This window comes from Bos indicus, chromosome 6, assembly GCF_029378745.1.
Source record: "Bos indicus isolate NIAB-ARS_2022 breed Sahiwal x Tharparkar chromosome 6, NIAB-ARS_B.indTharparkar_mat_pri_1.0, whole genome shotgun sequence".
In the NCBI taxonomy this organism is placed as follows: domain Eukaryota; kingdom Metazoa; phylum Chordata; class Mammalia; order Artiodactyla; family Bovidae; genus Bos; species Bos indicus.
This window is the reverse complement of record NC_091765.1, coordinates 32,102,351-32,129,107: the sequence shown is the minus strand read 5'-3', so window position 1 is coordinate 32,129,107 and position 26,757 is coordinate 32,102,351. Positions and strand designations below refer to the sequence as shown.

The following is a 26,757-nucleotide window of genomic DNA, read 5'->3' as shown; positions in this document are numbered from 1 at the left end:
ATACACTTTGTTCATTCATACATTTATCATTCTTTTAACAGATATTTATCAAATGCCTGTAACATGGACTCTATTGTTCAATGCTTTTGTGTGATTTCCCAAAAAGCTATTTAGAACCTAGTTGTGAATAATGGCTAATAAGTATACACAAAGGTATACTCTAAGGTGAGAGATAATAAAGAGCCTCAAATGTGGTAAAAATAGAATTCTATGGAATCTTAGCAGAGTCTACTATGTGTGATGCAGATCGGATCTATGCTTCATGGCTCAGGTATTCCTTTTAGGGAGGACACGCAGCTGAGTCCATCTAGGACCTCTCTTGGCAGAGGAGTTCTGCTGTACTCCTTTTCTGGAAGAGCATGTGCACATTGGCTGGTCGTTGCAGAACTAGGAAGGTCTGAGTGCCTGGCCTCCATCTGGGTTAACTATGAAGAGATACCGCACCTACAGACTGGCTCATGGGGTCACCTGAGCTGCTTTAGAAGTTGTGCTGCACTTAAGCCTTTCCCTCTGTCCATTCCCCCTTGCCACATTTCCTTGCATATACTTTCCATAGGAGCACTTGAAGGAACCCTCCTAGACACCAGCAAATCTCCATCTCAGAGCTGTTTCCTGAGGAACCTGACCCCAAACCAAGAAAAAAATTAGAAAAAATGGCATGGAACTGGTAGCCTCTTAACTTGAAAATCAGTCCATGGGGTTGCAAAGAGTCAGAAAGGACTTAGTGACTAAACAACAATGAATGTAAAGTTATGGAGAAGCACATATTTGGGGTGGTAGAAGCACTGTAGCTGACATATCTATTGCAATAAGTCACATAGACACTGACAAAGATTGATTAATTTACCAGAGTGCACAGGACACGTAGAGTAGTTGAGACTGGAAAAAGGTTGAGGAAAGGAATTAATTTTGTAGGTAAATGAAAGATTTTAAAGAATTTGAGGGCATAGATAAGTGACAGAATCAGAGCTGAGTTTTATAAAGAATATGCTTACATCTTTTGTTTAATTAAAGAACAAACTAAGAAAACTATTACACTCAAAATATGTGATTACATATAAAAGCACTGACATTTTGCATATATTCGGTACAAGTAAGCCTAACAAGATTTGATAGATCCTTAAATACTTCCACAATGGTTTAATTGATCAATTTCTACTAAATCCTTTGTGGTAGTTATTTTCAGTACCTACTGTGGGAAAATAGAATATATCAACATGTGTGTCTGTATCTCAGATCTTTTAGTATCAACTTGATACGTGGTGATACATATTATCCTAAAAGAGGTACACTGATACATATTGGTATCTAAAAGAGTATTCTTTAAAATGGCAAAAATATTAAAAATAATTCTTATATGGTATATATTCACTCAAATATTTATTGAGTACTACTAATATCAATAACCTTAGATATACAGATGACACCACCCTTATGAAAGAAAGTGAAGAGGAACTAAAAAGCCTTTTGATGAAAGTGAAAGAGGAGAGTGAAAAAGTTGCCTTAAAACTCAACATTCAGAAAACGAAGATCATGGCATCTGGTCCCATCACTTCATGGGAAATAGATGGGGAAACAGTGGAAACAGTGTCAGACGTTATTTTTTTGGGGCTCCAAGATCACTGCAGATGGTGACTACAGCCATGAAATTAAAAGATGCTTACTTCTTGGAAGGAAAGTTATGACCAACCTAGATAGCATGTTCAAAAGCAGAGACATTACTTTGCCAACAAAGGTTCGTCCAGTCAAGGCTATGGTTTTTCCTGTGGTCATGTATGGATGTGAGAGTTGGACTGTGAAGAAAGCTGAGTGCCAAAGAATTGATGCTTTTGAACTGTGGTGTTGGAGAAGACTCTTGAGAGTCCCTTGGACTGCAAGGAGATCCAACCAGTCCATCCTAAAGGAGATCAGCCCTGGGTGTTCTTTGGAAGGAATGATGCTAAAGCTGAAACTCCAGTACTTTGGCCACCTCATGGGAAGAGTTGACTCATTGGAAAAGACTCTGATGCTGGGAGGGATTGGGGGCAGGAGGAGAAGGGGACGACAGAGGATGAGATGGCTGGATGGCATCACCGACTCGATGGACATGAGTCTAGGTGAACTCTGGGAGTTGGTGATGGACAGGGAGGCCTGGCGTGCTGCGATTCATGGGGTCGAAAAGAGCAGGACACGACTGAGCGACTGAACGGAACGGAACTGAACTGAACTACCATATGCTGTACTGTGAGATCACAGAAAAAGGAAGAAAAATAGAAATATCAAAAATAATTATAAGTGCGATCTGTTCGACAAAAGGGGAAATACCAACTGTTCTGGAAGTATGTGACTGGAGGACCTACTTAGGCATAAGAGTGATAGACAAGCGGAAACATTTATGATGAATAGGCATTATCCAGAAAAGGAAAGAGGAGTGTATTGCATATATTGCAGGGTTATAGAGGAGAATATCTGATGCAAGAGCAATATAATGTAAGTAGGTTTGGAGGAAAAAAGAGTTTGGCATATTTAAGCATCTGAAAGAAGACTGAGGGGGCTGGAATAGAAACACAACAGGAACATGGCTCTTCATTGGCTAAAACAGATAGACAGGGGAAAGATTAGGAAAGGTTTTGTAGACCATGGTAAAGTTCCTAAGCTTCATGTGATGCACCCTATTTGGTATGGGGTCAGATCCAAAGTTGCTGGAGCAGAAGCCCTGAAGTCTGGATCCGTGATGACTCCTTTCCCTTTAAGTCAGTGTTTTCCCTCCCACAGCTCTGGGATCCCGGCCCCACGGGACACAGTGCTGGAGCAGCAGGGGCCCATGTGGGCTCTCAGAGCATTGTGGGGCATGGGTTACAGAAGGTTGGCTGTAGACAGAGATCCAGGCTGCCTCTGATGTGACACCTGTGTAAGTGCCAAAAAAGGCTGCCCCCTCCCTGCCTAGATGCTGCCCAGGTCTGAGTCTCCTTTGTGTTCCAAGGCTTAGCTCTTTCCTCAGTCATGGCAGTCCTCAATCCAGTGCAGAACTGAGTCATGACGTAAGCAGTGTTGGAACATTCGATAGGCTCAGGCTGGGTTATGTGCCAGGTCTGCTGCTGCTAAGTTGCTTCAGTCGTGTCTGACTCTGTGCAACCCCATAGATGGCAGCCCACCAGGCTTCCCCGCCCCTGGGATTCTGCAGGCAAGAACACTGGAGTGGACTGCCATTTCCTTCTCCAATGTATGAAAGTAAAAAGTGAAAGTGAAGTCGCTCAGTCGTGTCCAACTCTTAGCGACCCCATGAACTGCAGCCTACCTGGCTCCTCTGTCCATGGATTTTCCAGGCAAGAGTACTGGAGTGGAGTGCCATTGCCTTCTCCGATGTGCTGGGCAGCTGCTAGTACAGTCTCACACTGCCCTCTCTGCCCTGCCCTGGGCTCAAGCCAGAGCATGCACACTCTTCACAGGCTCAGTCCAGGCTTCCCATAGCCCTCCTCCTCAGCAGCCCTCCACCCAGGGGGCAGCTCTGCCCTTTGTCAGACCCCAGGCCTGAGGAGCCCAATATGTGATGTAAATTGCTCATGCCCCAGGGAGGATGTCTGCCCTTGTGATCTCTCTTTTCCTTTGAGTCCCTTCCCAGGGTCACAGGTCCTAACCTGATTGTTTCTCTTCTCTTCCTACCTGATTACATGTGAATTCTTTCTTACTGCCTTGGTTTTATGAGGCTGTCTGCTATTTTCCAGTTAGTTTTCAGGAAGAGTAATTCCACGTGTAAATATATTTTTGATGTGCTCCTAAGGGAAGTTTTATAAGAAGTAAGTCTTTCTTACTTCTTCTGTATTATGTCTTACGTCTGTATTGTCTTACTCCTTTGTCCTGATTGATCTTCCCTTGTTGGTTTTTGTATTTTTGTATATTTAGAGTAACATAAATATATTATTTTGTATATTTAGAGTATATACAAAATATATTATTGTGTATATTTAGAGTAACATAAATATATTATTTGCTTTTTGTGTTACTGTTTAAAATTATAAACCTGAAGGAGAGAGAGAGAATTTAGGAAAACATAATGTGACTTACCAGAAACAGTACAGACTTGGAATATGAGATAGCCTTTTGACAGAAATGGGTACAAATAAACTTTTTGCCACAAGAGCTTTGAAAAATGCAAATCAGTGTCCTTAGAAGAATCTTCCTGTGGACCCATCAATGTTCCCTGCAACTTCAGGGCATTTGAATCATAAAGTGGATAAAACGGTATCTGTTCTGATTTAATTTAGTTCAACAGACATCTTTTGAGCAGTGTGATTTGCATATGTTATATTTGACACACAGCTTACATGATCTAGAGGAAGAATATCAGGCACAATTTGAAGGCTTTAGTTCAGGTTCCTCAGATACCTAGTTGTCAGGGCACTGGTTTCTTCTCTGTGATGTAAGTAGTGTGACCAGAATGTTAGTAGGTTCCTATTTCCTGCTCAGTTTGCTTCAAGTTTCTATTATGAAGGAATCCTTGAGTGTATATGTATGCTTATAAGCATGAATATGTATGTTTAGTCACTCAGTTGTTTCTGACTCTTGGTGACCCTTTGGATTGTAGCCCGCCAGGCTCTTCTGTCCAAGGAATTCTCTAGGCAAGAACACTGGAGTGAGTTGCTATCTCCTTCTCCAGGGGATCTTCCCAGCCCAGGGGTTGATCCTGGAACTTCTGCATTGCCAGCGAATTCTTTACCCACTGAGCCATCAGAAGTGGTGAATGAATATATCTATATCTGTATACACATATACATATGCATAAATGTTATATGGCAACTCAACTTTTCCTAGCCATTTTGCACAAATATTTATGTTTTATTATTTATTTATTTTTGGCATATTGTATTCTAGTTCTTATATATAAATTCCGTCTCTTTTCTGAGTATGAAATACAGTATTTTCTTTCTCTCAGGGATTTTTCCATACTGAAATTAACTGAAGAAACATGAGGGCATCAGGACACACTGCTGAGGCTGGCATCTCCCGGTGTGTTCATTGCCTTGCTGGGCTAGTTTATTTGCCAGGGTGTCTTTAGTTATCAAGCATGTCTGCAGTTCCAAGGAACCTAGGAATATGTATAAGGAAATTAGACAAGTGTCATACATATTTGATGTTTCCTTTGACTTTCCAAACGTGTATCTCAGTTACTTTCCAGTTTCAAAAATAGGGATAAACCCTTCAGCCTCATAAAGAGAGTGAAATAAATACTTAGTAGATTTTTTTTCTTCTTTTTTCCAACTTATCCTATCCACAAGGGAGCATCAAACTTAAGCCTTTTCAAGAACTGATTATCCAGTGGTAAATTATTCCCAACCTTTGATCTACTCTTTCCTCTTCTCTTCTGCTTTTTATATTTGATGCACACTGGTATTTCTATATAATGTGTATGATGAAATCCAAACTGATTTTACTTGATATTTTTCAAAAGGTTTACTCTGGAGGCAATTATTACTGTCAGTTTAATGGACATGTAAAAATTATCTGTATGCGGTATTCATACTATTAATGTCCCATTAGCTTATTTTGTTTAGAATCAGCTGTATCAAGAGATTAAAAGACTGCAGCTATGCATGCACAAAGATGATGACTGCTCATTACCACCTGGCCAGCACACATTTTTACCAGTGCTCTAATTTCAACGTTGATCTGGGGATAGATGAGAAAAATAGAAGCTCAAAAACATGAGAATATTCTTAGGCAACCAAATAGCAGAGAGTTCAAGTCTGAGTAGTTAAGCAGGGGCTTCAGTTAAAGGGTTTATTTGCTTGAAATATTAACCTCTTAAACATCCTTTATGCTACATGAAGGAAAGTTTTACTGATTACACATGCTAACAGCTCATTAAGAATATAACATAAAGCAGGTAAATTATGAAGTCAAAAAAGTGAAAAAAGATAAGTGGAGGCCATAGTAAATTAAATGTGGGTTCACTGATTTATGGAATTTTGTAACGTGTGCAATATGCACTAAATTGGCCTGTATTGCTCAGTACCAGCTATGAGCCAGAGAAGAGACTGGCTGATAATGGCTTTGAGTATCGATGGGGAATAATAATAATACAATGCCAGGCAGTCTGGTTATCCAAAGTTTAGAATTTTCAGGAGGATAGCATTTTTGCAATGTAGCAATCATATTGATATGTATATTGATACCCTCCTTTTCCTGGAAATAAAGTACTGTCAGAAATGTAAGATTCTGATATAATTGGAAATATTACTAAAGTCATTCCAGTACTCTTGCCTGGAAAATCCCATGGACGGAGGAGCCTGGAAGTCTGCAGTCCATGGGGTCGCTGATGGTCGGACGTGACTGAGCAACTTCACTTTCACTTTTCACTTTCATGCATTGGAGAAGGAAATGGCAACCCACTCCAGTGTTCTTGCCTGGAGAATCCCAGGGACAGCGGAGCCTGGTGGGCTGCCGTCTATGGGATCACACAGAGTCGGACATGACTGAAGTGACTTAGCAGCAGCAGCAGCATTACTGAAGTAGATGTGTGATTGAAAGCATAAAAAGCACTTATAAAAAGATTTCTGAATACCAGTAGTTTGAATTACGTTTAGTAATACAAGCTATATTCGTCAATCAAATTCCTACAGTATTTCTCATTTGGAGATATTTATGATAATCAGATCCACTGTCCTTAAACCCCAGTCTTTAAAACCTTAAGTGATAATTGGGCTCCTTGAAATATTAGTACTGAGTGAATAACAGTATTGGATTCCCTTATCAGAATAGGATAGTTTAACCGTATCAAAGATAAAGGCAATCAAGAGACACTGACAAAGGAGAGAGAGTTCATTTGAAATTCTGCATGGCTCTGCAAGTCCTTTCTTCCTACATCAGACATACATGTATGTTCTGTGTCCAAAAAAAGGCTTTGAAAGCCTATGTCACACAATACGGAGCATTTACATTATGAAATATCTCTGTTTTTGCCCTAGAAAGTATAAAGCTTTAGAACATTTTCCAGGGAGCCATAAACCATTAGTCCATAGATTCAGAGTTTGTTTACTATAATTCTTTAGACTGGAACATCTTGCTAAGGGCTTTTATAGATAAGACATTTCTTCCTAGTAAATATTACTCATCCTTTACCTGGAGTTGCAGTTGACAAGGGCATTAGACTCATTTACCTCCTTTTATCTCCCTCCCTGGGCTGCTCCGTTAGCACATACACAAATATGCATATCAAAAAGAGGGTAGACAGAACCTAGACCAGCTGCTTTAACTCTTTACTCCCCAAATACTAGTCAAAGAAATACGTGCTGTGCTTAGTTGCTCGGTCGTTTCCAACTCTTTGTTACCCCATGGACTGTAGACCACCAGGCACCTCTGTCCATGGGATTCTCCAGGCAAGAATACTGGAGTGGGTTGCCATGCAATGAAATATAACTGAGTCAAATTAACAAAAGCATTTTCCAAAGCTATGTACATCTCCAAGCATGAGTTTTGCAATCCTCATAAACTTTAGTTGAAAAAAGAACAGGAGCATGATTATAATTTCTAGATGAATTATAAACCAAAAAAATTAAATAATCATGGAGATAATGATTATGATGATCATACTAATTAAGCTCTCATAATTTATCAAACACACTTCTATATTATTTACGTAATAATCTTCTCAGGTACATACTATTATTTTGCATTTAACATGTAGAAATTGGGACATAGAGAAATTAAAGTGACTTAGCCAGGTTTATACAGCTAGTAGACTCCGCTACATTGATAAAATACAGGTATTCAGTTCAGTTCAGTTCAGTCACTCAGTCGTGTCCGACTCTGCGACCCTATGGACTGCAGCAGAACACACCTCCCTGTCCATCACCAACTCCCAGAGTTTACTCAAACTCATGTCCATTGAGTCGGTGATGCCATCCAGCCATCTCATCCTCTATTATCCCCTTCTCCTCATGACTTCAGTCTTTCCCAGCATCAGGGTCTTTTCAAGGAGTCATTTCTTCGCATCATGTGGCCAAAGTATTGCAGTTTCAGCTTCAGCATCAGTCCTTCCAATGAATATTCAAGACTGATTTCCTTTAGGATGGACTAGTTGGATCTCCTTGCAGTCCGAGGGACTCAAGAGTCTCCTCCAACACCACAGTTCAAAAGCATCAATTCTTTGGGACTCAGCTTTCTTTATAGTCCAACTCTCATATCCATACACGACTACTGGAAAAACCATAGCTTTGACTAGACGGACCTTTGTTGGCAAAGTAATGTCTGCTTTTTAATTTACTGTCTAGGTTGGTCATAACTTTTCTTCCAGGGAGCAAGTGTCTTTTAATTTCATGGCTCCAGTCACCATCTGCAGTGATTTTGGAGCTCAAAAAAAATAAAATCTCTCACTGTTCCCACAGTTTCTGCATCTATTTGCTGTGAAGTGATGAAACCAGATGCCATGATCTTAGTTCCCTGAATATTGAGTTTAAAGCCAACTTTTTCACACTTCTCTTTCACTTTCATCAAGAGGCTCCATAGTTCTTCACTTTCTGCCGTAAGGGTGGTGTCATCTGCATATCTAAGGTTATTGATATTTCTCCCGGCAATCTTGATTCCAGCTTGTGCTTCTTCCAGCCCAGCGTTTCTTGTGATGTACTCTACATATAAGTTAAATAAGCAGGGTGACAATATACAGCCCTCAGGTACTCCTTTCCCTATTTGGAACCAGGATATTGTACCATGTTCAGTTCTAACTGTTGCTTCCAGACCTGAATACATGTTTCTCAGGAGGCAGGTTAGGTGGGTCTGGTATTGCCATCTTTTGAAGAATTTTCAGTTTGTTCTGATCCACACAAAGGCTTTGGAATAGTCAATAGAGCAGAAATAGATGTTTTTCTGGAACTCTCTTGCTTTTTCGATGATCCAGTGGTTGTTGGCAATTTGATCCTGGGTCCCACTGCCTTTTCTAAATCCAGCTTGAATATCTGGAAGTTCACCGTTCATGTACTGTTGAAACCTGGCTTCGAGAATTTTGAGCATCACTTTGCTAGTGTGTGAGATGAGTGCAATTGTGCAGTAGTTTGAGCATTTTTTGGCATTTCCTTTCTTTTGGATTGGAATGAAAACTGGCCTTTTCCAGTCCTGTGGACACTGCTGAGTTTTCCAAATTTGATGGCATATTGAGTGCAGCACTTTCATAGCATCATCTTTTAGGATTTGAAATATGATTTCAAAATCTGACATCCAGGAAATCTGACTTCAAAATTCATGTTGTTGACTGTTTAATCACATATGAGAAGAGCACAGATAATTCAAATTTATAAATTTTTGATAATAAAACTGAATAATAAGAGAGAAGCTGTTCAAAAATATCATTGAAGGATCTGTTTTATTGATTATTACTGTTGGAAAAATGAAACTGATTAAATATGGAAATGAATGAATGAGGAATAATTTGTTTGAATGGCTTCTGTGGGCTTAGTGTCATGTGATGGGATACAAGACACAGATGAAACAGGAGACATAGTAGACAGCATAAAACCTGCCAAACAGAATAGAAGTTGAGTTAGAGATTATGGCAAATGAGATATTTTTAAGTACCAACACTAAAGAGGTCAAAATGAAGCAGATCAAAGGCTAACAGAATTTTGCCAAGAGAATGCACTGGTCATAGCAAACACTCTCTTCCAACAACACAAGAGACTACACATGGACATCACCAGATGGTCAACACCAAAATCAGATTGATTATATTCTTTGCAGCCAAAGATAGAGAAGCTCTATACAGTCAGCAAAAACAAGACCGGGAGCTGACTGTAGCTCAGATCATGAACTCCTTATTGCCAAATTGAGACTGAAATTGAAGAAAGTAGGGAAAACCACTAGACCGGTCAAGTATGACCTAAATCAAATCCCTTAAATTATACAGTGGAAGTGGCAAATAGGTTCAAGGGATAAGATCTGATAGAGTGCTTGAAGAACTATGGACAGAGGTTCGTGACATTGTACAGGAGGCAGTGATCAAGACCATTCCCAAGAAAAACAAATGCAGAAAGGCAAAATTGTTGTCTGAGGAGTCCTTACAATTATCTGAGAAAAGAAAAGGAGCAAAGGCAAAGGAGAAAAGGAAGATACACCCATTTGAATGCAGAGTTCCAAAGAATAGCAAGGAGAGTTAAGAAAGCCTTCCTCAGTGATCAATGGAAAGAAATAGAGGAAAACAATAGAATGGGAAAGACTAGAGATCTCTTCAAGAAAATTACAGATACCAAGGGAACATTTCATGCAAATGTGGGCACAATAAAGGACAGAAATGGTATGGATCTAACAGAAGCAGAAGATATTAAGAAGAGGTGGCAAGAATACACAGAAGAACTATACAAAAAAGATCTCCTTGACCCAGATAACCACAATGGTATGATCACTCACCTAGAGCCAGACATCCTGGAATGCAAAGTCAAGTGGGCCTTAGGAAGCATCACCATGAACAAAGATAGTAGAAGTGATGGAATTCCAGTTGGGCTATTTCAAATTCTAAAAGATGATGCTAAGAAAGTGCTGCACTCAACATGCCAGCAAATTTGGAAAACTCAGCAAAATTTCCATAGGACTGGAAAAGATCCGTTTTCACTCCAGTCCCAAAGAAAGGCAACACCAAAGGATGTTTAAACTACCACACAATTGTGCTTATCTCACATGCTAGCAAAGTAATGATAAAAATTCTCCAAGCCAGGCTTTAACAGGACGTGACCTGTGAACTTCCAGATGTTCAAGATGGATTTAGAAAAGGCAGAGGAACCAGTTATCAAATTTCCAACATCCATTGGATCATCAAAAAAGCAAGAGAGTTCCAGAGAAACATCTGCTTTATTGACTATGCCAAAGCCTTTGACTGTGTGGGTCACAAGAAAGTGTGAAAATTCTTAAAGAGATTGGAATACCAGACCACCTGACCTGCCTCCTGATAAAACTGTATGCAGTTCAAGAAGCAACAGTTAGAACCGGACATAGAACAACAACCTGGTTCTAAATAGGGAAAGGAGTACCTGAGGGCTGTATATTGTCACCCTGCTTATGTAACTTATATTCAGAGTACATCATGAGAAAGGCTGGACTGGATGAAACAGATGCTAGAATCAAGATTGTTGGGGGAAATATCAATAACCTCAGATATGCTGATGAGATGACACCATCCTTATGGTAGTAAGCAAAGAAGAACTAAAGAGCCTCTTGATGAAAGTGAAAGAGAAGAATAAAAAATTTGGCTTAAAATTCAGTATTCAGAAAACTAAGATCATGGCATCTGGTTTCATCACCTCATAGCAAATAGATGCAGAAACTGTGGGTACAGTGAGAGGCTTTATTTTGGGGGGCTCCAAACTCACTGCAGATGGTGACTACAGCCATGAAATTAAAAGACACTTGCTCCTTGGAAGAAAAGCTATGAGTGACCTAGACAGCATATAAAAGAAGCAGAGACATTACTTTGCCAACAAAGGTCCATCTAGTCAAAGCTATGGTTTTTTCAGTAGTCATATATGGATGTGAGAGTTGGACTATAAAGAAAGCTGAGCACTGAGAAACTGATGCTTTTAAACTGTGATGTTGGAGGAGACTCTTGATAGTCCCTTGGACTGCAAGGTGATCCAACCAGTCCATCCTAAAGGAAATCAGTCCTGAATATTCATTGGAAGGACTGATGCTGAAGCTGAAACTGCAATACTTTGGCCACCTGATGCAAAGAACTGACTCATTTGAAAAGACCCTGATGCTGGGAAGGATTGAAGTCATGAGAAGAAGGGGATGACAGAGGATGAGATGGTTGGATGGCATCACCGACTCAATGGACGTGAGTTTGAATAAGCTCCGGGAGTTGGTGATGGACAGGCCTGGCGTGCTGCAGTCCATGGAGTCACAAAGAGTTGGACATGACTGAGCAAATGAACTGATTACATAGGTGAAAATTGAAGCAATTTACAAACGGTGATAATTTGTCCAAATATATAGGATTATCAGACAAAAATTCTAAGTTAGAAATAGTTTAGAGGTGACTCGGAATGTTGTATTCATTTGTAATCCTAAATACTGTGAAGGCTGATAAACTCAACTGAGAAAAGAATGGTAAACACAAAAGAGAAGTCTGACCTACATTGCCATCTGTTGGAAAAGTGAACATCTGTTATGTTGAGTGAAAGATGAAGCTTGGAAATTCCCAGTGAATCACAATGGCTAAAACTACTGTTTAAGACTATAAACAGTGTTCAAGACTAATTTAGATTTTTTTTTTAACTTGAAAAAAGATATTTAAAGGAGAAAATTCAAAACTCCAGAAGTTGGAAACCATGGCTTTGAAGATTTCCAGTGTAATTCTAGTTCAAATTAGAATGGAATTGTGCTGGAGAAAGAGTATTGTCAAAACTTGTTTCTGGAGTAGATTCTAAGCTCTCTGGAAGTATCTTGTATTTTGACTAATGGATCCATGCATGTTCAATATATGTTGGCACAAATCCTAGCCTGGAATTTAGTACCAATGCAAACATGTCATTATGAGTACCAATTTGCCTCTTTGGGTCAGAATTTCCTTTTCAGTAGATTGGATGGGATTGGATTAAGTGATACTTAAGGTTGTTTTCAATTGCACTCCTATTAATGCTGTGCATCTATTAAAGAATAGCCTGTTAATAATTGCATGCTTGAGAAAACATTTATTTTATAGATGAAAATCATGTTCCTATGATATCCTCTTTTTATTATTTTACATCTTCAAAAATCTTTCATGAGTTTGTTTTCTCTCTTTTAGGGTGGAGTCAGTGGATTGACTGGAGAGCTAGAATTTGGAGAAAATGGAGGCAATCCCAACGTCCATTTTGAAATTCTTGGAACCAACTATGGAGAAGAGCTTGGCCGAGGTGTTCGCAAAGTAAGACCGGACACATTGATAAATCTCCTTTTTCCTATAGTAATATGGTTATGTTGGATTGTTTTCCATGCATTATAGTCACAGTATACATTAAAGTCTATATTACAGTTTGAGAGAAATGAAGAGGCAAGAGAATTAGAGGACATTACATACTCACTAGAAGTATTAAGCAATAAATTTTTCTGTGCCTTAAAATAAAGGGAAAGAATAAACCTATTGTTGCCTAGGGAACTAGCATAATCTTCTATTCACTATAGTAATTTTATACAGTAGTGAATTTAGTATCTACACAACGCCTAACTGCTTGGTTTTTAGCTTGTAAGATGCACAAAATCAGAATAAGAGCTTTGATAAATTTCATATGATAAGAGGGATAGTCTATAAAAAGTGACATTACAGTATCTCACTATCTATGTCGTGTAATAAGTAGAAAGAAAATGGTTTGCAGGAAATGAACTCTTATATACTTCAGATCACGTGTAAGAAGTTGAGCGCCTATAAAGGATTTTTCATGAATTGCTGGGACAGTAACTTTCTCAACAAGAGATGTAAAAACCCCTGGAGAAATGATTTTTCTATAGTTTCAATACGCCATTTTTAGATATTTTTGGTAGGGAAAAACTTAAGGTAATTGAATGTGCAAACATAAGTTCATAGCTATAAATCTCTAACTGCATTGACGGTAAGTTCTTCAGTGGGTGTTTTCTTTCCAGTGCTGAGGTATAGGATGCAGAAAATTTAGACAAATTGAAATTTAGAGTTATTCTAATTAGCAATAAAAATCCTTTTGGTAAATTTATGCTAGAGAAGTCAAAACTATCTTAATGTGTTTTTATTTGATTTATAATGAAGCATAGCAAACATATATTAGTAGAAAACTGCATAAAGCACAAGGATAGTTTATTGAATTATTGTAAATGAAACAACCACTACTATGGTAAAGAAATAGAACATACCAAGCATCTTGAAAGCCTCGTTATATTATTTCTGTTCATATCCCTGACATCTTGTCTCAGTGGCATCACCATTAGTCTGAATTTTATGATATTAATTTCTTTGTCTTTGAATATAATTTTATCATCTAAGGGTACATCCTTAAATATTCATTTTTTCAGTATTCAATTTATGAATGAACACATTTTGCATATATTCTTTTTTCTTTTTGTATTCTTCATTTTGTGTTATTCTTGTTGTTACAGTTATTGCTTATTCATTTCTATTGCTGTGTCAATTTCTATTGTATACATGTGTCATGATCTACAGTAGCCTGCTTCTATTGCATTTATGTGTCACAGTCTACTGTTTCCACTTTTAGGTTGTCATAAGTAATGATGTTATGAAGATTCTTAGACATGCATCTGGATATATAATATTGTACTTGTGTGTGTGTTTCTATAGGATTTGTATCCTGAAGTAGAATTGCTGCAACACAAGGAAACATAATCTCAAACCTACTTTCCTACATATTTACCAATTCACATACCTCCAGTAGTGTTTTGAATTCACATTGCACCAAATGCTGGTTTTGTTAGATTTTAAATTTTTATTAGGTTATTCAATGTATAATGATATATCTTTTTGTTTCAACTTGAATTTCCCTGATTATAAAAAGATTCTGCATCTTTTACTTTTCATGGTTTTTTTTTTTTTTTTTTTTTTTTTTTTGAGTTAATTGCCTATTCAAGTCCTCTGGCCATTTTCTATTGGGTTATCTTTGTTTATATAATTGAGTCTAAGAGCAGTATGCATATTTTGAATATTAATCTTCTGTTATTTATATTGCAAATCGTTTCCTCTCCTTATATTTAATTTTCATTAGATATAGTACCTTTAAATTTAGTAGAATTATGAATTTTCTCTCTTGTGATTATTGATGTTTAGTCTTACTCAAGAAATCATTCCATACTACTAGAGTCATAAAAATATTATGCTCAATTATACTCTGAAGGATTTATAATTCTATCTTTTAAATTTAAGTGTTTTAACTACCTGAAATTTTTTGTAGCTTTTTAAAAAGTGTATATTTTTAAAAACTATTTTCTTCTTCTTACTGTTATTTTAATTTTTTGTTTTTCTGGTTGTGCTGCAGGGCATGTGGGATCTTAGTGCCTCAGTCAGTTCAATTCAGTGGTTCAGTCGTGTCTGACTCTTGGTGACCCCATGGACTGCAACATGCCTGACTCCCCTGTCCTTCACCATCTCCCGGAGCTTGCTCAAACTCATGTCCACTGAGTCTGTCATGCCATCCAACCATCTCGTCCTCTGTCATCCCCTTCTCCTCCTGCCTTCAACCTTTACCAGCATCAGGGTCTTTTCTGATGAGTTAGCACTTTGCATCAGGTGGCCAAAGTGTTGGAGCTTTAGCTTCAGCGTGAATCCTTCCAATGAACATTCAGGACTGACTTCCTTAAGGATTGACCAACTAGGGATCAAACCTTTGCCCCTTGCATTGGAAGCACAGAGTCTTAACCACTAGGTCTTCAGGGAATTCCCTGCAAATTTTCTTTTTTTTTAATACATGGGAAAAGAAAAAAATACAAATTTATTTTTAATACAGTATCTTATTTACTTTTTATTGAAATTTAACTTATATACAATAAAATGCACAAATATTAAGTCCACAAGGCTGTCAATGATTGAATTCACCAATGTAATCACTACTCTCAAGTTATATAGTTTTTTAATTATCCTAAAAGTTCCATCATTATTCTTTGCACACATAGTTTACCTGGTTTTAGTGTTCATATAAATGGATATTGTAGTAATATGTATCTTATTTCTCTCAACATATTTTAGGTACATTCTTATTTGCATGTCAGTAATTTTTTATTTTTTCATTTATATGGCTGAGTGGTATTATAATGTATGAAAGTAATATAGTATCTTTTAAAACCCCATTTTCTATTGGTTGCTGATATATGGGAATGGCACTGATATTTTATATTAATTTTATATCCAACATTCTTGCTCCACTCTTTAATTCTGATAATTTATCTGTAAATTCTTAATTCTTTGCATATCATCTGTGATAATGATTTTGTCTCTTCCTTTCCAATGTTAATATCTTTTATTTCTATTTGCCTAGTACACTGACTAGGTCCTCTAGGACAATGTTGAATGAAAGTATTAAATAACAGTAATAAGCATCCTTGATTATTATCAATATCAGAGAAAAAGATGCAAACTTTACACTACTAAATACAAAGTTTCTCTTTTTCTTTCATTAACTTTGATCAGATATAGGCAACTTCATGTATTCCTGGAATAAACCTGATTTTTATATTTTTACAAACATAATTTCATTAATGTTTCCATATTTATATATATTTTTTTATTTACTACCACTTGCTTAAAGTTTTTACATTGATGTTCTCGACTAAGGTTACCTGAAATTTTCTCTGTTGTAATTTGATGCTAAGGTTAAGTTAACCTCAGGAAATGTGGTGGAGAGGATTTCTTCTTTTTATATTCTCTATTAGTTATATAAAACTGGAAGAATTTTTTCCTTACATGTTTGATAGATGGTCTTATGAAGCCAAGGTGGACTAGAATTTTTGTTGTGGGAATTTTTAAGTTACTGATTCTATTTTTCCAAGTCGATAAAAAATAAAAGTCATATTTTCTATTCTTTTTATAAACTTGAGAAGTTTATCTTTATGATATTTTAAAGTTTTTTTTTTTTTAATTTTCTATATGTATTGGGATAAAACTGCTAGGTATATCCTTTTAAATATCTGAAACATTTCAAGATATGAACTTTATTTCTGAATAGTTTTCTTTGTAAATAACATTCTTAAATTATTATTATAAAGCTTCTACTTCTAATAATACTTTCTTCCCTAAAGTATAATTATTTTTATTATGTATTATTTTATGATGTATTTATTATATAGCATTATTATTTTTTTCTATGAATAGAGTAAAGCAATTACCCTTCCATTAATATATTTGGTGAACTTTCTTTTTACTACCCTTTACTTCCAACGTTTCCTGTATCCTTTCATTCCACTTCTAACTCTTAAGAAACTATACAATGCATTATTTGATACCAGTTGGACTATTCATGCCTAAATATGAGAGTATTACATGTATTTAAATGAAATATATTTGATAATACATTTAGAGTTAGGTCTGCCATCTTATACATTCTACCATTATGTTACATTCTGTTTGCCTTGCCTAACCTAGGTTCCTTTTTTGTCCTTTCTTGCCTTCTTTTGGATTAATATAAATTTTATTTTTCAATTCCCTCTTTTCTCCTGTACTAATTTACAAGTTATATACTCTGCTTTTATTTAATAGGTCCTCTAGAATTTACAACAGCCATACTTTATCAACATCTAATGTTTATCAATATCTTAAACCTCCTCTTAGCAAACATAAAATTTTAACTCCATTTACTCAATATATCCACCTCTCACATGATGGATTATTATTGTTCAAGTTTTTAATATTATTGTTTTTATTCTAAGAAGTCTTACCATTACTATCATGTGCAGTTAATATTTATTTTATATATACCCATATATGTTCTACTTTCTTTGCTTGTTTTTCCTTCCTACGTCTTTATCTAGAATTGCTTTTCTTTGGCCTGAAGTATATATTTTTTCAAATTTCCCATTTTGATGGTTTTCTTGTGGCTGTATTTCTCAGTTTTTATTTCTGTGAACATATCTTTATTTCATCTTCTTCCTTCAAACATATTTTCCCTAGACACAGAATTTCAAAGTGCTGGTTTTACTCTTTAACCGTATTGATGATATCATTGCATGGGTTCTGGCTTCAGTGCTGTGGTTGAGAACTGCTGTCTCACCGCCAATCATCTTACCTTAACTTCTCTGCCTGATTTAAGATTTGTCTTTGTTTTTAAACCTCTGCATTTTCACTATTGTCTCTAATGTGCATGGGTATAGCAGATCTATGATGGCAAAACCTATGGTTATCAATGTGGGATTTATGGTGACCAAGGAACTACGTAATGCTAAGTACCTGGTGCTAGAGTAAATTTATGAACCTGGAAGAATTTAGCATCAAAGATTACCATTGAGTCATAGAGAATTTCAAAACTGTGGGTGAAAAATGTGTCTTAGAGGCAATTCTCTGTCTTCAAACGTATTTATTTAGTAATAAGAAATGAGTTACACTTATCTTGCTTTCCAAGTGGCTCAGAGGGTAAAGAGTCTGCCTGCAATGCAGGAGACCAGGTTCCAGTCCCTGGGTTGGGAAGATCCCTGGAGAAGGGAATGGTAACCCACTCTAGTATTCTTGCCTGGAAAATCCCATGCATGGAGGAGCTTGGTAGGTTATAGTCCATGGGGTCACAAAGAGTCTGACAAATCTAGTCAAATGGAAACAAAATAATTAACCTAGAATCATAAAATGCGTTTAGTATAAAAATAATTAAGATTTGGAAAATGAAAATGTTCATGATTCTATAGCAGAAAGTCGTGTGTCTTTCTTCAGAGGTTTCATTACTTAATTACTTGTAGAATGATATCAGAAAACATTTTTAGACCTCATTACAATTGGGAAATCAGGATTGCTGTGGAATGTTACCTAATTTGAAGAAAAAGAAAAACTGTACACGTTAAGGTATACATACAGAAATTATTTCATTTGCAGGTAAAATCTATACAGAGACAAATAAAAGCTCTTCATGTAAGTATTGCTTAATTCCTTACAAACCTTCATGTTTTTTCCCTCCTCTCTGTTCCCACAGGATGGGAGAAAATATCTGCTCCCTACTGTTGTCCCCAAGCTTATGTATAGTCATTTTGCATCAGGTTTCTTCTTTCTTCCAAAATCTTTTGTGTAAACTATCACATGTAAGGTTACTGTTAATTTTCCTAAAATCTTATGATCCTAATACTACTCCATTTTACAAAAATACTTATCCAAATTCAGTAATTAAGTATGTATGTGCAAGGATGGTCATTGAAGTCTTATACTAATAGAACCTAAGAATAAAGAGTTTTAAGAAATAAAGACAGGTTGGCAATGTAGCTAAATAGCAATAATATAAAGACTGAAGAGAGTCCCATTGAATTTAGGAACTCAGGATTCATCAGTAACTAAGGAGAGGCAGTAAAGCAATGGGTTAGAAATGTGGCTGCTAATGTAGGACTGCTCAAATTTTTGTTGTGTTACTTAAAACCAAGTGACATTGAATATGTTACTAACTCATAGATAGGTTCAACCTAAATGATTTAGTAATGTGATACATCCAGAACCATGTCTGGAACATAAAAAAAAAAAATGTTGCAAATAATTGCAATTTATTAGGAAAATATCAGTGGAGCAGTAATATCATATGTTTAAATTGTAACAAGTTAAAAAATAAAAAGGAAGGTAATGAGTAGAAGAGATAAAGGTAACCATATTAACCCTGTTTGGCTATGAGATCAGTCATTAAATGACTTAGTGAAATGGAGGGGAATAATTTTCAGAGTATAACAGAGATGAGTATGCTTGAATGCTCACAGATCAAGGCTGTAGGGAGTAAGAGAAAGACGATAAAGGAAAGTCAGGTGATCACTGATAGATGTCCAAGAGAAAAAGAGACAATTTGATCCAGAATTAGGTGGAATGTTTAATCTTAGGCACCAAGAATATAATTTTCCTTAGTGATGAGAGAAGGAAATAAAGAGAGAATGGTGTATTTACGAGCAAGTTACCATGGGTGCTATCAAGAAGTTAAGGGAATTGTTAAGAAATATGTTCTCTCTCTTTTTTTTTTTTTTTTTGAGGAAAGGATGGTGAGATTATCTGCTAAGAGAGAAAGTATACCAGAAAACATTAGAGATAATTAGGTTGGAATTTTATAGATAGTGAATAAGTTTTAAAAGAGCTGCAGTGGCAAAACAGAGAGAGATAATTAGGGAACATGGAAGAATTGCCAGAGAGAACTATTGGTTCATATGAAGTTAGAGACCAGAAGTTCATTGTAGCATTAATCTACATGGCTGTATATGTTTTATGCAGCAGCTTTCAGTGGACAGAATGAATTTGTATTAATGTAGGGATAGGATTTAATCAGAAGGGTTTTGTTTTATTGTTTCTGATTGCAATAAAGTCAGGCGATGAGAAGGACGTTGGCAGGAGACTGGCTGAGGTGGCAAAGCATGAAATCTCACTTGGACATGTATCTACTGAGGGCAGGAGGAGTCTCAACAACAGGGCGAAAGCATAACTTAAGAGAGTAGAAAAGTGAAATCGCTCAGTCATGTCCGACTCTGCGACCCCATGGACTGTAGCCTACCAGGCTCCTCCCTCCATGGGATTCTCCAGGCAAGACTACTGGAGTGGGTTGCCATTTCCTTCTCCAGAGGATCTTCCCGACCCAGGGATCGAACTTGGGTCTCCTGCAGTCCAGGCGGACGCTTTAACCTAGAGCCCCTAGCAAGTCTGAGAAACTGATGTTGATTGGATTAAGTTGAAAGAGCTTCAGGGCCAGGAAGCTATATTTGAGGAGCTACTGCTACTGCTGCTACTGCTAAGTCGCTTCAGTCATGTCCGACTCTGTGCGACCCCATAGACGGCAACCCACCAGGCTCCCCCGTCCCTGGGATCATCCAGGCAAGAATACTGGAGTGGGTTGCCATTTCCTTCTCCAGTGCATGAAAGTGAAAAATCAAAATGAAGTCACTCAGTTGTGTCTGACTCTTAGCGGCCTCATGGACTGCAGCCTACCAGGCTCCTCCATCCGTGGGATTTTCCAGGCCAGAGTACTGGAGTGGGGTGCCATTGCCTTCTCCAGAGAAACATCTAAATTCATAATTGGAAGTATGAATAGCTTCGTTGTTGTTGTTCAGTCACTCAGTTGTGTCCAACTCTTTGTGACCCATGAACTGCAGCATCCCAGGCTTCCCTGTCCTTCACCATCTCCCAGAGCTTGCTAAAACTCATGGCCACAGAGTTGGTGATGCTTTCTAAACAGCTCGTCCTCTGGCATCCCCTTCTCCTGCATTCAATCTTTCCCAGCATCAGGGTCTTTTCTAATGAGTTGGCTTTTTGCATCAGATGGCCAAATATTGGAGCTTCAACATAATTCCTTCCATGAATATTTAGGATTGACTGGTTTGATCTATTTGCAGACCAAGAGACTCTCAAGAGTCTTCTCCAATACCACATTTCAAAAGTATCAGTTTTTCAGCACTCAGCCTTTTTTATGGTCCACCTCTCACACCCATACATAAAAACCATAGCTTTGACTATGTGAACCTTTGTCGGCAAAGTAATGTCTCTGTTATTTTAATAAACTGTCCAAGATTTTCATAGCTTTTCTTCCAAGGAGCATGTGTCTTTTAATTTCGTGGCTACAGTCACCATGTGCAGTGATTTTGGAGCCCAAGAAAATGAAGTCTGTCAGTGTTTCCTTTGTTTCCCCATATATTTGCCATGAAGTGATGGGACCAGATGCCATGATCTTAGTTTTCTGAATGTTGAGTTTTAAGCCAACTTTTTCACTCTCCTCTTCCATTTCTTCAAGAGGCTGTTTGCTTTCTGACATAAGGGTGGTGTCATCTGCATATCTGAGGTTATTGATATTTTTCCTGGCAATCTTGATTCCAGCTTGTGCTTTATCCAGCCCAGCATTTCTCATGATGTACTCTGCATATAAGTTAAATAAGCAGAGTGACAATATAAAGCCTTGATGTACTCTTTTCCTAATTTAGAACCAGTCTGTCCTTCCATGTCCAGTTCTAACTTTTGCTTCTTGACCTGCATACAGATTTCTTAGGAGGCAGGTAAGGTGGTCTGGTATTTCCATATGTTTAAGAATGTTCCACAGTTTTTTTGTGATCCACACAATCAAAGGCTTTGGCATAGTCAATAAAGCAGAAATAGATGTTTTTCTGGAGCTCTCTTGCTTTTTCAGTGATCCAATGCATGTTGACAATTTGATCTCTGGTTCCTCTGCCTTTTCTAAATCCAGCTTGAACATCTGGAAGTTCTCAGTTCATGTACTGCTGAAGCCTAGCTTGGAGAATTCTGAGCAGAATTCTGCTAGTGTGTGAGATGAGTGCAGTTGTGCAGTGGTTTGTACATTCTTTGCCATTGCCTTTTTTGGGGATTGGAATGAAAATCTCAAAGAAAGGCATTTCAGGACTGGAATGACTTTTTCCAGTCCTGTGGCCACTGCTCAGTTTTCCAAATTTGCTGGCATATTGAGTGTGGTACTTTCACAGCATCATCTTTTAGGATTTGAAGTAGCTCAACTGGAATTCCATCACTTCTGCTAGCTTTGTTCATAGTGATGCTTCCTAAGGCCCACTTGACTTTGCATTCCAGGATATCTGGCTCTAGGTGAGTGATGTCACCATCATGGTTATCTGCATCATTAAGATTTTTTTTTTGTATAGTTCTTCTGTGTATTCTTGCCACTTCTTCCTAATATTTTCTGCTTCTGTTAGGTTCATGCTGTTTCTGTCCCTTATTGTGCCCATCTTTACATGAAATATTCCCTTGGTATCTCTAATTTTCTTGAAGGGATCTCTAGTCATTCCCATTCTGTTGTTTTCCTTTATTTCTTTGCATTGTTCACTTAGAAAGGCTCTCTTACCTCTCCTTGCAATTCATCGGAACTCTAAATTCAGATGAGTATATCTTTCCTTTTTTCCTTTGCCTTTTGCTTCTCTTAATATTATTTGTAAGGCCCCCTCAACCATTTTGCCTTTTTGCATTCCTTTTTCTTGGGGATGCCTTCTAGACAATGAAAAATTCATAATTGTAAAGTTGGCAGAAGTGGGCTTCGTTTCACCTTCTAAGGTCAGTATAGTTCTAAGATCAGTGTAGTTGCTTCCCCATCCTCTGAATTTAGTCTGTATTGTGTTACCTATGCCATTCAATTGAAATGAGTCATGTACTTCAAATTAAATGTACTTTATTCCTAAATAATATTAAAGAACTCCTGTTTATATTTCTATTTTTCGACTCCCAAATTGTATTGAAACATTCCAGTATATTGACATTATATAAATATGTGAAAGAGACTGTAAATATTTACCATGCCTTTTACATTTTGACACTTAAATTATTTAAGCATTCTTAATTTAAAAATATTTATTTGTTTTTATAACTCAAATGTTTTTCTAATAAGCTATAATTTTTTAAATTAATTACTGAATTTATAAAACTTCAAATCTATCTCTCAAGTAATTTTGAGAGTATTATGAATTTTTTTGTGGATTTCTAGCTTTATTTATAAATGGAGCAATTCCTTCACATGGACCTAAATACATGTATAATATCATCGAAGATACTTATCAAGAGAAAGCATTGCCAAGCAAATAATTACAGTATAGATTTACTAGACATGTGTTTAAAATTAAGGTTCCACTACCAGTATCTCCATGTCTTAAAAAGAGTGAATGGCTTTCCAAATGGTGAACTGTCAAGCTGTCAGTGTTTATTCTGCTGCCAGTGGCTAAGTGTATACAATGCCTATGTCCGTATCACCTTGAGCAGGGTACTGTCAGTTTTCATAAGCTAACCAGGGTTGCTTCTGTGTAGAATTTGAATGTGAGATTGACCATTTTCCAAATTTTGGACAAGTCTTGGCTCTCTTGACATTGTATGACTAGAGGTTTTTTTTTTTTTTTTTTTTTTTTTTAATTTGGTAAGAGTATAAAAAGGATTATTTAATTTTTACTCATGCTGATAAAATGAAGGGTTTTCCTGATTTGATATTTTCTACATGTTCTTTTACTTTGATGTCAGGCGGTGATTCATTCAGTGGATGGTGTATTCAAGGTGTTAGACACTGTGTATCCTTGAAGATAAATTAGGAAAGCCTCAAAGCCAAATTTTGAAATCATCCAAGTTTTCTTTATCCTTAAACTTTCTCCAAGAGTATGGTTGTTCCTGTTTCTTTTCATCACAATACAAAATTTCCAAGAAGAAGAATTTAAGGAGTAATATCTTATTCAATCTTCTAAAACTAAGTTTATTAGAAGTCATTAAAGTACAAATTAAATTAAGTAGTTAATTTAAAGGATCAATTTGTGTTTTGTTTTTCCTTAGAAGATGAATTGTACAAAATATTTTTTGTTGGTCATGCTTTTTTTTTGCTTATGTATCTGAAGTCTTCTTTGGTTTGGTTTTGCTAATGCTTCACTTTTTGTGAAGACTGAGCTTCAGCATTAAAATTTAATACTGTAGATTTAATGTTTTTGAACTTTATCACAAACAGGAAAACAGGGTCAGGTCAGGGAAAATAGATTAAAACTGGCTTCACAACCAATATTAATTGTACAACAATGCTTATTCTCCTCATAAAATTGTTTCCTCATGTAAGCAGATGAAATAAAATGGTACAGCAGTGATCCTCTAGCTCCCAGGTATAGTCGTTTTTTAGATCTGTTTAGAATCTTTACTCAGGTTCTCCAACATTAAATCCACAAATGTAAAACCTACAGCTCTGCATTCTTGAGAAAACTTAATGTACTATTTTTGCAAAAGGTATTATATATAGATTGCCACTGGTCCATTTTTAATGAAATGTTTTCCTGCCTGGTATTTAGAAAGAGGAAAAAGCAGCCTTGCCTTAAAGTGGCCAGTTATTTAATAGAGTACTGGTATTCTTCAGTGTTGTATTTGTATTCTGATTCTACAATATGTAAAATAACACTTTCCTTTTTGTATTACCCTGTTTTATGTTTCTCTCTAGCATTTTTTGTAAACTGAAATTATATACATATATGTAGTTATATGTATAATCCTCACATATGTATATATATGTGTGTGTGTATATATATATATATATATATATATATATATATATATACAGGTCAATGTAATCACTTTACTTGTTTATATTCTGTGTTTCCCATTATAGTGTGACTCACACTGTGTAATGACACATTACAGTGTGATCCCCCAATGCATGGCATATAATAGATGTTCATTAATTATTTAATGAATGAACTAATGATTACATGTGTATTCTAACATAAGAATGTATAAGATTCTTCTATGTATCTACAAATGTGATAAGCATGTTTTCCCTTTATTCAATTGAAAAATAATATGTGCACATAAATTATTGTTGACATGCCACGCTAGAAAGTATTTGTGTGTGCATCATTTCCTTCATTGTATCCTTAATACCTAGTAGAGTTAGTCTTTCGGTTGCAAAAATACAATAAATTATTTTAGTGATTCTTAAGTAAGATGTTGTATAATTTGTTTGCAGTGATTCATAGACAGTATGGAAATAGTAGATTGATTATTTAAGCAAATAGATTGATTATTCCAAGCAAAATGGAAGGGCTCACAGAAGTGCAGTCTTGTCAGAAATTGCTGATATTTGTAATTCAAGGTCATTTTTAAATAACTAGGCTAGATTTAATATGGTGTAATGGAAAAGTACAGTTTTGCTGACAGATATAACAAGGTTGAAATTCTGTCAATGACTGATTTTTAGGACAACTAAACGTAGTAAGTCTCAATTTCTTTATCTGTAGACTATGAATGATACTCTCTATTCTTTAATATTGTAAGGTTAAGGGAATTTATGTTTGTAGGTTACATAGTAAAAGATAACTAAAATAATGCCAATTCGAATATGAACAGTAATCTGTATGAGCCAGTTCAAGAAATGCAAAGTATAGTTGCTATTGTCACAAGAAATTGCTATGTGAGGTGGAGGAATAATTTCATTTTAGATGTGATTGACAGAGCATTATGAATGGCAGTCACAGTGACAGCATGAGCATTAACCTTTTTGTTTTCTTTAATGTTATTTCTGCATCTAAAATTCTGCAAGTCTGTTAATCAAACTTGGGAGCATCTACAGTTCAATGGGAAGCTAATAGCAGAGAGTCTAGTAGCCAGCATAGCCTGCATAAACCCAGTGTTTATAATTAAACTCGTTATTGGAAAATCTGCCATCCTTATTTACTGCCATATTTCCAACAGTAAATTTATCTCTTGGAAAGTGTATATAATGGATAGAATCTAGAAGTTGCTGTGAATTGGCAATGTATTGTGAATACTCCACCTGTTTTTCTCCCACCCTACTTTATATATAATACACATAATAGACTTCATTTCATGAGTTTTTATTTTGATGCATCTTCAAGAAAATATTTTGTACCTCAAAGTTAGGTAATATTCAAGCCAGTATCTCATAAAATTTCCAATCTGTTGGACCTTCAAAATTACTGACCCCAGCAGTTTCCTGATATATAAAAGGAATTCTGCACTCTTGAAAAGTATACACTATGGAAGGGATTATTTCTACTTCAAAGGGAACCCATCTCTTATCATGACACAGAAGAGATAGTTGTATCCAGTGATGTTTAGAGTGAGCTGTTGCTTGGATAGAGGTGACTTCTGAAGATGTCCTGCTTCAGGCAAGCAGCACTCACAGCCTCTCAGAGAGAACAGGAGCACTCTCTTTTGGTGGGTGGAATGATGCTGACTTCTCCAATATGGGGAAAGGATGTCTGATTCCAGTTAAACATTTTTTTGTGTGTGTGGAAAAAGAGCCAATGATATTTTTCAAAAGACTATGAAATCTGGATTGCGTGCTCAGTATGGATTACTTTCCCACTGTTTGTTGTTGTTGTTGTTCTTCTATGGACAGTAATCTATGTGAGCCAACGCAAGAAATGCAAAGTCTAGTTTCTATTCTCAAAAGAAATTGCCATCTGACGTGGAGGATTAATTTCAGTTAGGTGTGATTAACAGAGCACAGAAAAAAAGCTTGTTATGAGGCAACTAGTTGCTCTAGGCATGCAGACTCTTGGTAAATGTTTACAGACATGTATGTGCTCAAAGAAACCCAGAGAGTCTGATTCATGGGTTCACATGTTAAAAACTGACTCAGTTAAGAGTTTAGACCATACCTGGTACAAAGGAAGCAAGGTTCAGTTTCCTGCCTACTCTGT

At 36.5% G+C, this 26,757-nt stretch overlaps 1 protein-coding gene across 1 annotated transcript in view; it reads left to right on the top strand.

Moving 5' to 3' along the window:
* Window positions 1-26,757, top strand: part of GRID2 (glutamate ionotropic receptor delta type subunit 2) — a 1,601,543-nt gene that overhangs the window by 1,000,519 nt on the left and 574,267 nt on the right. Inside the window, exon 8 of the mRNA XM_019962451.2 lies at window positions 12,746-12,865. Within this exon, the coding sequence (XP_019818010.1) occupies window positions 12,746-12,865 (120 nt within the window). The remainder of the gene's footprint in view (window positions 1-12,745; window positions 12,866-26,757) is intronic.